A 16,321-nucleotide genomic window follows, 5' to 3' on the forward strand; every position below is an offset into this window, starting at 1 on the left:
TCAAATGTAATTATTCTTGACATTTACGCCACAAGCCAGTGCAAGTTTATGAATACAGTCTGCGAAAACCTGATACATTATGCGACTATTATATTCAGAGTATTTGCTGTAGAGAAGAAGAGATAATGATACCTTTGATCCATTCAGAAAATGCTGCATTCGGATTCCTTCTAAGAAAGTCCCGTAAGACGAAAATATACATTACAGTTTGAAAACTAATGTCTCTAGCACGCCTACATTGTCTACATGTGGGCTATCGATTGTTACGGTTCTCTTTGAAAATTACCATCGTTCACTTATATCATTCGATGACCAATAATTGGAATAAAAGTTTGGGTCAAGGCTTAGTAAATCAACCATTTGAAATCCCATTTGAACTTTCAGTACACAATTCCTTCAAGTGATGAAGATGGGGGAATAGAGTCTCGTGGAATAAATAAATTTATACTATAATCTAAGAAAGTAACCAAGCAGCTCTCTTTCAGGCTCATGTGTTAATGGTAACTTGTGTCGGCGTAATGTTAGGTGTGTGAGTAAAACACAAATACTGAAGAATATACTTTTTGGCCAGTTGTGTTATAAGTCTTAATGAGTATGGTAGAGATTTGTCAAAAATTTGAAAAAGTATACTAAAGCTGAGGCCCATGGGGTAAGTGGATTAAGTCTAAAAGCAATAGAGGCAAAAGAAGCATTTTATATCTGAAAACAATACCAGTGGAAGTTTGAAGGGAACTGACATGAAAGAAGTACGTTAAATCTGAAGGTGATATATATTATGGAGGAAACATGTTGGCTCTGAAGGCACCAGACGCTAAAGAAGTATGTTAAATCTGAAGGCATTATACATCATGGAAGAATCGCGTTAAGTCTGAATGCAACAGACGTGAAAGAAGCATGTGATACATCTGAAGGCATTTGGTTTTGAAGGGGCGTTAAAAGTGAATCCGTGCTTGGAGGAAGCATGTCAAATCGGAAACCTATGGCCTTGGAAATCATATTTTAAACCTGAAGGCAATATCCGTGCGTTGCATGTAAAGACATACATAGAAACAAAGACAAACGATAGTACAGGCCATCTTTAAATAGCTAAAGCTGATATGCCAACGCGGACGACATATTGTCGTGACAGTCTCAATCTGCCGTCGACGTCCCTAACCTTTGAAAAGCTGAAATGTTGGGTCAATTGCATACACTGTCTTACATGTACGAGTCTATAAATGCAGTCTGGATGAGGTTTTGGGTAACGTTCACGATCATTCAAGTCTATGCTTAAATTTCTGAATGTCATTATATTTGTGCGCGACATACACTTCTCTCTCAGATCGTCTAATGAAAGGGGTTTTCCCACAAAGTGGTCATAAGTAATTTTATTCATTTATTTATTTATTTATTTTATTGATGGTTTAAGCTGCACCCAAGAATATTTCACTTAAACGACGGCGGTCAGCATTATGGTGGGAGGAAACCCACCACTATCCGCAGGTTGTTGGCAGACCTTCTCACGTTCGGCCGGAGAAAAAGCCAGCAAGAGTTGGAATTGGACTCACACCGACCGCATTTGTGAGAGGCTCCTGGGTCGTTGCGTCGCACTAACCACTTCGGCCACGGGCACCACCCCCCCCCCCCCGAACTAATTGGATGTAATTCCTCATATTTGAGCTTTTGTACACACCCTGGTATAAATTTGCCTATGTTAGATGAGATCTCGCAGGTTTTTAAAATGTAGACAGCAGGGTTATTTCAAAGTGGAAATTTTTATTCCAAAAATGGAACTTATTTCATCACTGGTTAGTGTTTATTCTAAAGGTGGCCTTCGACAGTTCAACGCACAGTATAACCTATTACAGCAACGGCTCTTAATTCCATAGGGCCTGCTTATATTTCGACATATAGGACATGGTGAAAATTTTCTTATGCAATGCAAACTTTCCAACTAATTTATATTTTAGGGGCCAACACCCAAAATGACTTATTACCTAAAATCTAGTTGAATTTAGAAAGTGTAGTTATTGCCCTTATCACCATTATCGATTTGCCAGTCTTAACAAAAACATGTTAGATTAAATATATCATGATGATTTTAAATTTTAAACTATACAGAAAATGTTGCCGGTGCAAACTGGTTCTTAAGGAATTTAAATACAGTAAAGAAATGAAGTAAAATGGAAATCCTTTCGGCACACGCTAGAGTTATAAAGGCCAAAATATAAAAATATCTGAGTGCCTCTATAGGCCGATCAGATCATTCCCTTCAACAGCCTTACGTTAACTCTGCGGTACATCTACAAACGCGTGGTATCCAGAGGCTAGCGTACTATCCATCAGTTAGATCTTTAAATCCTCTTTTTCGCTGCCAATTTTCTTGTTATAATGGCGAAATACTGTGTCTCATTAGTGTATGTGTTGGTATGGCTATATATTCGTTTGTACATAACTCTTAAAATGGCACTATTGACTTTATTGTCTTCGCAAGTCTCTAGGCTTTCGTCGGAGAGGGAAATCTCGCAAATGGATATAACAGGAAGTAAAAAAGTACCGTTTTGAATTTTTTTCGCATTGACTAGCGCTTAGGTCCAGACGCAACAGTTGGGTTGAGTTGAGTTGGGGCTTAAGATCTCGTGTATGCCGAGCTTAAGATATATGGAAGCCTAAGCAAGCTTGAGTGAACTTTGTGGCTATTATAAAAAAATATTTCGGAAAAATTTAGATCTTTCAAATTTAATATTGGATCTTAAGAACAGTTAATATATTTCATACCTTAATTTCAAAATGTATGGGACTTACTTTTAACCGCTAATAATCGAATGATTCAGATGAAGCTCTGGCTCTGTTGAAAGACATGAGATACTGCCAAGCCCTGAGAAAACGCTGATGTAAAGAAAATGATTGACTGTGAAAAGCCCATTTACATCGGCTGTCTGCTTCGTCCAGCGCTGTCAACTTCCAAGTTAATAATACATTCAGCTAAAGAGGGTTGTCTCTCTTTCGGTGTACTTCAAGATATCGAATCTTCGCTATATTAAGCTGTTGAGAGCGAACATGTGGTTGGATTTAATTGACAACTATCTGGCTTAGCTGTTAAGATGTTAGTTTTAAGGCTTTCTTGCTGGCTTTTCGTTGCCTAGATTTCGTTGAGAATTTCAGGCACAACACCATATGCACTAGCGGCATTAAATTCAAATACATTGTGGTTTTCACCGGGTTAAGCCAAATTGAATCCTATACCATGAAATTGTCGACCATCCGCAGGCTGCTGGAAGACCTTCCCGCGTACACCCGGAGAGGTAGCCAGCATGAACTGGAGTTGAACTCACAACGACCGCATTACCATATTGAATAAGATTCACAGCGACCGGATTGGTAAGAGGCCAAGGGTCATTGGGCCGCGCTGACACGTTAACCACCTCGGCCATGGAGGCCCCCAATCAATAAGTGAATGAGTAATAAATAGATAAACAATGCTAATTCTATATAGTAACAATAAAATATCCACAATTCATGCATTGTATCTCTGTCTGGAATCAACATTGGTCATTTCTTTGACGTTTAATGGTCTGTACTGTACCACCAATTTTCTGCACAGCAAACCTCCAAGCTTTGTTTCCAAAGAACCAGTGTAGTAAGTTTCTTGCTTAGTGAAATGCACTGCGATGCATTTGACTGCAAACATTTGCAGACCTGTGAGTCTCTCTTGATGCCAGATGAAGAAACAGATATCTTTTCCCATATACGTTTTCTACAGAAAGAAAGCGATATTCGCAACCATAATTCAAGTTTTATCTTTCACGTGGACTCAAATCTGCCGTCAAATTTACTAACTGCAAATTCAGATAATTGTTTATGGGTTGCTGGTTTATAGATGTCTGACAAAGTGTGATACAAAACCGCCGTAGAAAGGCGTAGGCGTATTGCTTTGTTCTTGTGCTGAACCCGCCGAGGTGAAGATGTGTGGTGTTTTATCTATGCTGCCGTAGATGTAAGACGTAGATGTAGTTTTTGGTTTTCTGCTGCATGTGCAGTGGTATGCAATAGGTGTAGTGTTTTTCTTCTGCTGAAGCACCCCCCCCCCCTCCCCCATCGCCCGTGGTATGAGAAATAGGTGTTTACTTTTGTAATTTATATTTCTTGTTTCCAGTAAGGATTGGTTTTCTGAACTTCTAAGGCCGTCATAGTATGAAGATTTGTTTTTCTCTGCCGCCCGAACTATTTTAAGAAGTGGACGTTTTGTGGGTGTAGGTGTTCTTCTATCAGTGTCGCTAAGGTGAAGGCTACAAATTACCGTGAAGTGCTCTTAACATATTAAGCAAGCTTACAATATGGAAAAGAGACAAAGATTCCTGAGGCATTACCACCTGTTTTCAAATGCTAACGTGAATGAATAGATTTGTTTTATTCATAAAATAATTTAAATTTACACAAATAAATATAAAATGAATGTCAACTGTAATAAATACTACATAAACTAAACAATAAATGAACCAAAGGTGGCGGCAAATATACAGAACCAAGTTTTAGATAGTGTCGTAGAATGTAGAATTAATCCGGACAAGATCCTCTCGGCTGAAGCACTCAATTCTGGGAACTGTGAACATGGAATTCGACGAATAATCAGTCTCCTTCTAGGAAAAGAGAGGAGGTAAATCCGATTTTATTGAAGATTTTTTATGGTTAATTTCAAGGAGGGCAACACCGGGCAACCTTTGGGTTGGACAAGAGTCATACACGCAGAGCGTTCCTAATATGGACACCTATATGCCTTGCTCCAGTCTGGTGAACAACTGCCATTGAATTTCTCGCTGTGCATTTTTCGCAAGAACAGCGGATCCAAAAATTCAAATATTATTACATGCATCGACCCTTGATGATATGTACAATGTTTTCAGGCAACATCTGCTGGCGGTCGGTCCACTGTTGTTAGGCCCCGATCAAGCCTTCAGACACAGCTGGATTTCTTCGTCGGATATTTTACAGTTCCTTTATGGTCGCCAAGTGCAATCCACGCGTCCTTTGCTTTGAAGTTTAGGGAATCGTTGAACTGAGGTTCGGAAAACCAAGCGGGAAGCCTTTGGTGATCTCTTTGCCCACTTAAGGTGTTGTCTGGAGGATAAAAAAGGATATATTTGATGAAAAATTTTGCATGTTGTCTTAGTAAACATCAGACATTTTGGGGTCAGAAAAAATATGAGCACCAAAATGCTGACGTAATAACTAGCCTTTGTAATAAGGACTTCATTTCCATTCATTTGAATGGAATACACTATCACTCCATCCAAAATGAATTCCACACTGCAGGTGTAGGCATATCAGTTTTTTTTTACTATCTATATTGTTAAATTAGCATGATTTTACTCGATAAATATGCGGGATTTAAATTTTAAGTTCCATGTATAAACATAGTGAAAATCATGTATGTAACAGCACTGTTTTAGAACTCAGATTAATGGGTCATACTTGGATCAGAGATACGGGAGCTTTTACGACAGTTTCGCAACAAATTGTAGGCCGAAAGAAAAACTGGGCGTTCCATGCAACAAAATTATTTTGCAGAGTAAATAGAGAAAAGTAGTTACTTACGGGGTATAAGAAAGTCTCTGTTTTGTCCGTCCCGGTGGGATTTGTGGCAATACAGTTGTACACTCCAAGGTTCTTCTTCCAGCTGATTTTATGTATAAGGAGGTCTCCGTTGCTCAAGATCTGTGAAAATAATCACACAGTGTAATTCAAGACATCGGCTGTTCAGCCTCTCAAGGTCCCCCCATAGTTATTACTTTTTTTACTCAAAAATAAAAATAAAATACCTCCTGGTTTAAACCGAAAGCCAAACCAACAAGAGTTGGATTCGAGCTTGCTTTAACGCTTTAAGGAGCTTTAACCCCAAAACACCCGATCGTCTAATAATGAGCGAGTATATACGAGTATAGTCTTATTAACATATAAAAGGTATCAGTAAAAGATGGGTTAACAACGAGCTCTGTCCGGTTTCCTGTCACCATATTAAGTGAAATGCTCTTGAGTACGGCATAAAAACACAACCAAATAAACAGATCGATAAAAGATGCTAACACACAGAAAGAAAGCAATATTCGCAGCCAGAATTCAAATTTTATCTTTAATTCAAAGGCAAATGTGGAAAAGCTGTCAAAAAGAGTTATCTTATTGAAGGACCATAATAAGACAAACCTTGTAGCGATCGTCCCCTTTCTGCACCAAATTGCCTTCTATGTCAACCCATGTGATAACTGGTTTGGGGTAGCCTGTCGCACGGCAAAACAGCTGAACATCTGCTCCTTCCATTTCGATACGATTAGCAGTCCACAGGTAGATCCGAGCTGGTTCACCATCTGCCAAACAGAAACATTCGCCTATCACTACGGGCTCAAACCTTGCACTGTTTGTATAGTTTTATCATATTCTGATTTCGGGGTAAATTCTGGAGTCTTTCACTTTTCAGCTTTGCCCTCCAATAGTGTCACGTTAGACTGACATTAGTTTTCTCACATTAATTAACTCTTTTTGTTTAAATTGACATTCAGATCATTCAGGTCTGTATAGAAAGTGTTCAAAGGTGTTTAATATAAAAAATATCCTTTTAGTAATATATGCTTTCTGAAGCTTATACATATGAGGAAAACGCGAAACGAAGGCAATGCATTTATCAACTTGTGAATACATAATTATAAGTGTGAAAATATGATATTATTTCACAAGACTGTTGAAACTTTATTTAACATGAAGTAAAACATATATTTACCTTTCATTGACCTCTTAACTAAGCATCGCTGAGTGTCAATTCCCATGGGCAGTGTGTTGGCAACGTTATCTAGCGGATAGAAATGTACATACATGGATTTTGGGTTCTACGTGAGGTTTCCATTTAAATTTTACAGGGAAAAATAAAAACTTTCAAAATAAAATTTAAAAAAAAACAGTATATAATTTCAGAGAAGGTATTTGGAATCTGATTAAAAGGAAACATTCCAAACAGGTTGGCTTGTCATTTTGGTCAACATCGAAACAAGCCTAGGATAATAATGGATGGAAGGCAAATACAGGTAATTTAAACTGAAAGTTTCCATACCTATTTGCAGTTCGGAAGAACGTGAAATCCGCTTGTACGGTGTCTCAGCCACGCACGAGTATGTGCCCTCACTTTCCTGCCCTAGACAATCCAGGAAGAGCTTGCCTTTAGTGGAACCCAAGCGCAGTAACCTCTGACCTCTCTTATCTGTTTTGTCTTCAAACGAAGTTTCTTCCTCAATACTGTTGTCGAACACACCCTGTTAAAACCAAAATGTCTGCATAAGGATTCTGTCATAATATTGTTTTGAAATAATAATAATATTAAATTATTTAAAAAAAGAAAGTAATAATTATGGCTTCATCCCACATTGCACAATTTCATCCATGTCTTGGTAAGAAGACAATCATCGGGCGAAGTTCTTTTGTGGGCTATTTTACTTATTTTTTTTTCTTTTTTCTATTAGGGCCTCCATGGCCGAGAGGTTTAGCACGCCAGCACGACGCAATGACCCAGAAGCCTCTCGAAAATGTGGTCGCTGTTTGTATAAGTCCAACCCAAGCTGGTTTCCGCTTAGGTCGTTGGTGGGAAGGTCCGTCAGTAACCTGCGGATGGTCGTAAATTTCCCCCACCACAATGTTAGTCGCCGTCGTATAAGCGAGATAAAGTAGGGAGTAAAACACAGATCAAATAAAATAAATGAACATTTTTGAGTATGGCGTTGAACACCCCAAAAATATTTAACTTAAATAAAAGCGGTTAGTTGTGCCTAGAGTAAACCACCGACATTTGGCAAGCTACACACGAACTTTCCCATATATGCACACCATATTGATGGACATCATGTAGTCTTCGTCGACCACAAAACTGTGCAAATGTTCAAATACGTGCGTCGTAGATGCTTATTGTTACAAAGGCCCCACAAGCAGTGACAGCCGGATTTAAAAGACCCTAACCACGTGGCCGTGGCCCGCTCCTCAAGTTCTAGTAAAATTATTTTTAAAAACGAACAAAATACTTAGCGTGTACACCATTTATGTACACAAATACATATGCGTCTTCCTTTAACAATTAATTTTCTCTTCAGTATTTTGTCTCGTTTTTCTCGTGCACGGTGAGTATGGTTTTCCAAGTGATTTAACAAAAGAAACTCCAGATAGCTTGTGCTAACCTGTTCAATTCTCTCTCCGTCCTTCAGCCAATGGATGGTGGGCTGTGGTGAACCGCCCGCCTCACACTCGAATGTCACACCCTCGTGACTGGGCGCTACAGTCACGGGCGGTGGGGCTTCGTCTTTGAAGAACAGATTTCCCTTCTTGGACGGAATGGATTCTGAAAAACGCATATGATAGATGGTGATTATTGACCTGACAACCATCAGAGCCGAGAACTTAGGGGACTCTGCCCTATTCTGTAACTTAAACCATTTCCCTTACCTTTGAAGACCAAGGTTTAAACCTCTGCAAAGAGCAACTGTGCACTCATCCCAAAGTGGCATTCTAAAGATAGATGACTCATATTAACAAGTCTAATCCTTTCCCAAGTGGGTAGCAGCAATGCCCTGTAGCGTTATCCCAGACAACACTATGTCCTTACCCCAAAGGTGATAACTGCTTTCCTGGCGACAACTCAGACAGTAGCTGGAAGAGTTAAACGCTTAGACACGCTGTATTCTAAGTCTGTCCAAACCGATTAGTTGCCACAGCGAGACCTAGTCGTCGCTGATCGTCGTTCTCAGATAGATTGCAGATTGCCAAGAGCTTTGAAGTGTGAAAAACAGATTAAGCATGCCAGTCAGTTTTGAGACACTGAACTGTGTTGGTTGGCTAACATGTCCTTGGCTCTCTGTACAGCCTCACAAATATGATTCCACATGATGAGTATGTTTGAAAAGAAATTCAGAATCATTGTACACGTTCGTGAACGTATCTAACTGGTCTCTGGAATGATGATGGTACACGACGTGAGCATTTGGTGGAATGCTAATGTGACACTGCATGCACAGTCAGAGGCTCTGAGACTGTGACATTTCAGTAAAATGATGAGGCTACACTATCGAGTTTTGACAGTGTGATAACTCAGAGGAATGTTGATATGATACTACATGCATGCAGACTCTGACGGTGTGACATTTCAGTGAAATGATGAGGCTACACTACCGAGCTTTGACAGTATGATAACTCAGAGTAAATGTTGATATGATACTACATGTATGCAGAATCTGACGGTGTGACATTTCAGTGAAATGATGAGGCTACACTACCGAGCTTTGACAGTGTGATAACTCAGAGTAAATGTTGATATGATACTACATGCATGCAGACTCTGACGGTGTGACATTTCAGTGAAATGATGAGGCTACACTACCGAGCTTTGACAGTGTGATAACTCAGAGTAAATGTTGATATGATACTACATGCATGCAGAATCTGACGGTGTGACATTTCAGTGAAATGATGAGGCTACACTACCGAGCTTTGACAGTGTGATAACTCAGAGTAAATGCTGATATGATACTACATGCATGCAGACTCTGACGGTGTGACATTTCAGTGAAATGATGAGGCTACACTACCGAGCTTTGACAGTGTGATAACTCAGATTAATTGTTGATATGATACTACATGTATGCAGAATCTGACGGTGTGACATTTCAGTGAAATAATGAGGCTACACTACCGAGCTTTGACAGTGTGATAACTCAGAGTAAATGTTGATATGATACTACATGCATGCAGAATTTGACGGCGTGACACTTAAGTGCTATTTTAATATGACACCACAGGATCGAGTCTGATATTGTGACAATTCAGTAGAAGACCAGTGTGACACTGCAGCTAGAAGAGTGTAATGCGGTGATAATTCATTCAGACGAATATATGAGGCTACAGTTGGTAATAGTTGTTGCAATGCCATTAGAAGGGTGTGATGTAGTGATAATTCATTCAGTCACAGTGTCGAGAGATGATGATTTTTACACTACATAGGTTTGGCATCGTGACAGTTCTGGGAGATGGCTATGCGGCAATGCAGCTATGTAATAATGCGGAGAAGTGATAAATTTACACTGGAGAAGTTTAACTCTATTTCGTTGTCTTGGGTTACACAAGCTGCGAGTGAGGGGTTTATTTTGTAACATAACTGCTCTATTTGGCAGTTTGTATAATCTACAAGTCGCCATCTTGGTCCTCAGAGGTTGCACAGAGAGACGGCTTTTCCCAATGTGTACCGGGTTACCTTTACCCTGCATAATCATCGACGTGTAAAATAATATTCCTGAGGAAGGCGTTAAAGCCCAAAGATATAAATATCAATGAGATCGTGTATTGTAAGCTTTTAAACAACTCAACGTACATTTCAGATTTTTAAAAATTGTAAACACCGAATACCATTCCCATCTCTAGGTTATGCCATTTTATTTTAAAATGAAGCAATTTCGAAACATTCTGCTATTAAAGTATGATTCTAAAAACCAGCAAGCCAAACCAAGTCATTCACTGGTATAAAGCTCTATAAAAATATGTTCTATCCAAATGCGCAATCGTAAAAGTGCACTTACGGCAAAGTCTTTTTCATAGATTTTCATAGTTTTTTGCAAAGATTTTCATACTTGGACTAACACTTCATGCTGTCAAGATGCTATGGGGACGAAACAAATCTATACTCACTTGAGAATCCGCGTTTACTTGGGAAATTGCGGTGTGACTGAAAGAAGAAGATAGCAAGGGCATTATTAAAGTTGTTTGGCATTATACAAGAGCATTTATACAGGAATATAGAATATACCCTCTATGCATTTCTTACATATCGAATTTGTCTTCGTACGTGAACGAAGGTCTGTCAACAAACTGCGGATGGTCGTGGGTATCCCCCGAGCTCTGCCCGGTTTCCTACCACCATAATTCTGCTAAATAAGTAAATATGTCATACGTGAACGCCGTATTTCATCCCGTTAAACGTCGCTCACTTATATACTTATATAGTTTGATTTTAATTCAGTGTTATTACGCAGCTAGGCAGCCAGGCCTTTGGCCTGAAGTTATTTCATGTTTTTATGTTGAAGCCGCTATTAAAAAAAATAAGTTTAATCAGCAGTTGTTATTGTGCATGGTGGAAATGATCTATGATCACAAACGGGAAACATTTGAAATCGGCATAATATAAACATGTTGTAAACATGGAATTTTGTTTGGGGGGAAGAGGAGGGGGGATTTGGGGGTAGGGGAGGAATCCATCAGACGGATGGAAGATTGAATACAATCTCTTTGGGAACAAATCCAAGTTTATGCCTATATATGTTTAACACAGTCCAGAGTCCAATTTCTCTTTCAGTTGTATTTATATACATACTTTAAACTCGAACCCTTACGATCAAGATGACCTTGGAATAATTTGTTTTGATGTGAGCCACAGCTCTGGTTTTTAAAATTTACAAACATTTGCATTTTGGCAAGAAAGAGACTGACTTGACTTTACTGGAGCAGGAAATTATAGTCTCTGGATATTAGGGAGAACTGCGATTGGTTCTTTACTGGGCCAGACAGACCCAGACAGGCCACGTAATGTTGGCAGCTAATCTGAGTTTACAAACTAAGAAGCTGATGTAAACAGTTGCTGAGAAAGGAGAATAATTCGGTAGGTCAGATCTGTATCTCTGTATACAGAGCGGCATAACCAAGCGACTAAAGAGGAAAACCGCAGGCCTCTATAATGGGGCACCCAGTGACCGACTTGGCGGCAAGCCCAATGGGCCACCCGTGACTATTTATAACCGAACTCTCCCCTAGTGACCCTCATCATGTTTGATCCAACTTGTCAACCAGCCCATGATAAATGGTTACAAACCAGAACTAACGAGCTGGGCAATCTGCGCCGGCAAATATCCTCGCACGATGATAAAAATCAGACATTCCGCTTGCAAATACAGGACCGCTCATCTGGGCAATGGCATTGGATGATTCCCTCCGGGAGTAATGGTTGATTTGCACACATCATGCCCTCACAGTTAATAAGTGGCACACTTTTACACCTCGGGGTTACTGTCGCATAAACGAAGGAGTATCTCTGGGGATCTGCGCCCATTATTCATCAAGCATTTATAAATAGCTATTTAGCAAATGCAGGATTAGTATTTCCATTGAAAACGAAAGACGGAACATTTGGTAACAAATTAACAATCTAATTCAAGAAGTATTTTATCTTTGTTAACATTTCACACAACTTTTTTTATTATCTGTGGATGCCTGCATTTGTTTTAACATTCTCTTCCAGTTCGTGCTGCTATTGCTGCATATTACCAAGTATTCTGTCAGTTAATATCAAGTGCTTCACCAATCAACTTTTGTTTCTCAGTCAAAAAAATACACGTAGTCTGAAACAGCGCATCGTTAATAGTGCCAATAGTTCACTCCATTTGTGGATATGGTTTCGGGTGAGTTTCGGTGAATACACATATTTATTTAAGTCTTCGTCCCAGCCCATGGACAATCTAACAGCTCTGAGCGAGGACAGTCTGGGGTGCGCAGAACCCTGATTGTGACAACCGACTGGATTACCCCCGGCGGGAAGCCGAAATCTGCATAAGAAGTTAGGAGTGTCTGACACTTACAGAAGGCCTGGCACAGAATTGTTATAATCTTACACTAGGTATCACTATCAGACATCTCCGGGGATACACGACCTAATCTCATCTAAACTACGCTCATTTTTACCACAACTCAAGACAGAACATGAACCGACACCATACAGCAGACTCAGGGGAGAACTCCTTTTTCCACTGAACCATCCCTTAATTTCGTGCCAGACAGCTATTCACTGAATACAATAGTTAAGTGGTACACTAACTGTTCCCATCAGGCGTGCTTACAAATTTTTCTCCAAGAGTGAGTGAGTGAGTGTTGGGTTTAACGTCGTACTTTTTCCTTTAAGAAAAAAGTCCATCGGCACAGCGGTACAGGCAATCAGTAGAATTTGTGTGCATCACTCGTACGTGGATCAAAGGCTGTTATCTATACACTGAGATTGCAGTTTATGGCACCCCTAGATTCTTTTAATCACACACCAAGGATAGAGCGGATTTTCATGGTTGCCGTTTTAAGCAAGTGTCTGGAAATGCCGTAACTGGGATTTGTTACGAAATGGCTTATATAGCGCAGGTGTATAGTATAGAGGGAGGAGAGAAAGTAATGATGGAGCATGATCTCTTATTCATTATAACGGCTCACGAGAGCCCCAGACCTGTCAGGACACGGAATCAAAAACCAGGATCAGGTGTGCTTACAGTTACAGATTCAAATTTCTATAATCAGAGCTGCCCCCTTAAGCCTGAGGCACTAATTCGTATTTTATAACCGCACCTAGTTCGGAGTGAGTTGAGCAGCACTACGTTTCGCATAGTTGCGGAACGGTTTAATACTGATTAAAAACCTTCGAATGTTCATATTCTACCGCAAATACCGTAAGTAGGCTGAACTGAGATCCTGAATAATTAAGAATTGTTGTAATGTCACACCTGAGACAAATGTGTGTATCTTTGCACGGACGACACGTACAGATGTGAAAACGCACTGCGAGTTGCATGAGGTTGCGATTGCGAAATGTTAATAAAATTTATATCCGCCTGGTATGTCAGTTTGTTTAGGTTGTCGAAGCCAGTATGGTGCCGTATCATGATAGAGTCATAATTAATATTTTGCAAAACCTATGATATTTCAATAGTTGTCTGGAGCTTTCTGAGAATATTTGTACTAGTTTGGGTGGGATCGGCTATAGTGTACGTGTTTCAGAGCTGTAGGAAAGCAGTCAGACCATACTTGAACATATGCACAGCAATATTGTTGATGAGACGAGACGTTATTGTCGAGGTTAAATCTGGTGCCACGCGGCCGGTACGACATCACAATGTAGCCGAGCTCGCGGTAACAAAGGGAAGAAAATGTCCCTTGAAATGGCTTTATAAAAGACGTCATTTCCAGATTCTGATGACCTTTTTCTTGACTGGACGCCGCACTTCTGTTCCACCCCGTTCCTTCATTTCCGTTCTAAACTGTGAACCGAACTCTTGATATCGTTGCTAGACTGGGTGACAAAGGATGTTGGCATTTGTGTAATACCACGTGTAAGATAATCACTATGAGTCCTAGTAATTAAGGAAAGTTAATGCTTGCGGAGGAATCCCTCTGACCGTTTTACTTCATGCTCTAATTTTTATCTCAGTTCCTAAACCTTATATCACTAGTCAATTTAAGAGAGTTGACATTATAATAAATGATGCGTTCCACTAATACATTTCCCTGAGTTTTCCCCCAACACATACAACCGTTAGAACATCTTTACGGGTACAGTATTTTTTATTTAAATACAGATTTTGACAGAATCCTTCACATACATACTTTGTCTTTCAACAACTTTCCAATAAAGTTTTTAAAAATATTTATCACGTCCCTTTCTTTTCTAAAAAGGTAAATAGTTGTGTGTATAAAAAGATGATGCAATCTGGAACCTACCTCATAATAGCCGAGAGCTGTACTACAGACGAGCAGTACCGATAGTCCCAGGCTAGCAGCCTTCACAAACAGTTGCATGTCTTGCAGTTATATATATCCAGAAAATCACCAAATCCAATCTGAATAATAAGGCCTCGGGATAAACTGCAAAAAGATGCGGGATTCAGGCGATAGCTTTGAGTATAGTTCCAACTTTTGTAGCCGTCTGAAAATGTCTCCAACCTAGTCAGTCTTACTTTTCTGTCAAGCCTGCACCTTCCCACATAAAACTGTGTACTAAAATATGGCTAGAAAGCCCGTTCCTCCGCTTAAATAGAAGCCGTGGCAACGTCACTGAATACCATTCGGTGACGTCGCCCACACGTGCTTCCGAGGAAGTCCCTAAACCAATTAAATCAATCCATCGCCTGTCCAATCTTGTAATCGTGACTCGGCTCTATTGTAACATGGCTCCGTCGTCGTCAACCTGTTGGAAACTGCAGGAGGATTTCGTATTGCGGATGGCCAGTGAGCTGATCACTATAGACAGCTTGGAAATAATCCTGAATTAGGATTACACCACTGACATATGACCCACGAGCAGATGTCAGTGATACATAAGAACCTGTTATCTTCACACTGCCGACACAAACTGCTTGTATAAAGCATGATAATTAGTTATCAGCGCCAGGCTGTGGAGAGTGATGCCATATAACACGTCCACTATCTCGTTATTAATAGATGGGACGGCATAAAACAGCAATCAAATAAATAAATAAACAAATGGCTGGGGATATTCAGTGTTTTAATGAATGAAAATCCCTACAAAAAGTTTTATTTTGCTCATTAATGTATTTATATTTTAATTTTACCCTTTTTCCTCCTTTTTAGTTCCTTCTTTTTTCTTATCAACCTATCTATAAGTTGAATTCAGTCTAATCGTTTATTTTCTTGGATTATCAAATAAACACACATTTAATCATCCCCGAATCTTGTTGGGACGTTTGTAGTTGTCAAGAAAGCTTTTAGCTCATTTATTTGATTTGTGGTGAAAAGGAAAGTTGTTTTGATCAGACAAAATGGGACGACGAAAGTGGATGATCTGTTACAGAACATACTGCCACCTACTGGAAACTTATTAAACCAGTATCAAGGGGACGCCATTCTGGTTGTAACACCTCATTCGTCGACAGCTCTAATTTTGAATCTTTAATACCCATGTAGATAAAGGAGAACAGGAAGCGATGAGAAGTAAAGACATTTTCCAATACATTTCCTTAGATCTTGAAATTCGATATTTGTCCAGTTTTGTGCGCGTTGGAGATCGTCACCCGAGGGTGATTAAGTCGAATGTTTGTGTAGTGCGTCGCTGCGTTATTAGCTGATTATCCGAATTTTGCCAACCCACGGTATCGGCGACGGTAGCGGCATGGGGAAAACCAACCAGCCATAGTACAGTCAAATCTGCCAAACTTATTGATCGCACGGGAGACAAGTGAAGGAGAATGGCGCCCATGGGAGATGCTGCTCAGGGTCATTACCTGTTTAGTCCCCTCATTTATTCAACATCTGTTGACTTTGTGTTATGCCAGGGCGTGACATACACACCTTCAGTCGACCACCTATGCATTCCTGGAGTGGAAACTGTGTCTATAAATCCATCTCCCACCTGCGCTCAGTGAAATATGTTTCTTTACTTTATTTTGGCTGATGATGAAAGTCCAGAATACTTGCAATGACTTAGTAAGTAGCGAGATAGCTGGTAGAAATTGCATCAGCACAAAGACACTTATCAGAAACACGACAGGCGTGCACCACG

The 16,321-nt window shown here is 39.8% G+C and overlaps 1 protein-coding gene across 1 annotated transcript; it reads right to left on the bottom strand.

Annotated features, from left to right (window-relative positions):
• Positions 1-4,355: 4,355 nt before the first annotated feature.
• Positions 4,356-14,779, bottom strand: LOC135468837 (zwei Ig domain protein zig-4-like). Its single transcript, XM_064747287.1, has 8 exons — positions 14,524-14,779; positions 10,687-10,723; positions 8,190-8,350; positions 7,079-7,277; positions 6,752-6,820; positions 6,181-6,341; positions 5,575-5,694; positions 4,356-5,097 (listed from the first exon to the last, which is right to left on the bottom strand). The coding sequence occupies exons 1-8, from the start codon at positions 14,599-14,601 to the stop codon at positions 5,086-5,088; spliced, it is 837 nt and encodes a 278-aa protein (XP_064603357.1). The 5' UTR covers positions 14,602-14,779; the 3' UTR covers positions 4,356-5,085.
• Between the last annotated feature and the right edge of the window lie 1,542 nt (positions 14,780-16,321).

The sequence above is a fragment of the Liolophura sinensis genome, chromosome 6, assembly GCF_032854445.1.
Source record: "Liolophura sinensis isolate JHLJ2023 chromosome 6, CUHK_Ljap_v2, whole genome shotgun sequence".
Taxonomy (NCBI): Eukaryota; Metazoa; Mollusca; class Polyplacophora; order Chitonida; family Chitonidae; genus Liolophura; species Liolophura sinensis.

Bases quoted from the DNA above. Each gene is read 5' to 3' on its own strand.
- LOC135468837 (XM_064747287.1), bottom strand. From the start codon at position 14,601: ATGCAACTGTTTGTGAAGGCTGCTAGCCTGGGACTATCGGTACTGCTC. The intron at 8,351-10,686 runs GTGAGTATAGAT...TGCGTTTTTCAG, and splicing joins AAGTAAACGCGGATTCTCAA to AATCCATTCCGTCCAAGAAG. The intron at 6,821-7,078 runs GTATGGAAACTT...TCTATCCGCTAG, and splicing joins TTCTTCCGAACTGCAAATAG to ATAACGTTGCCAACACACTG.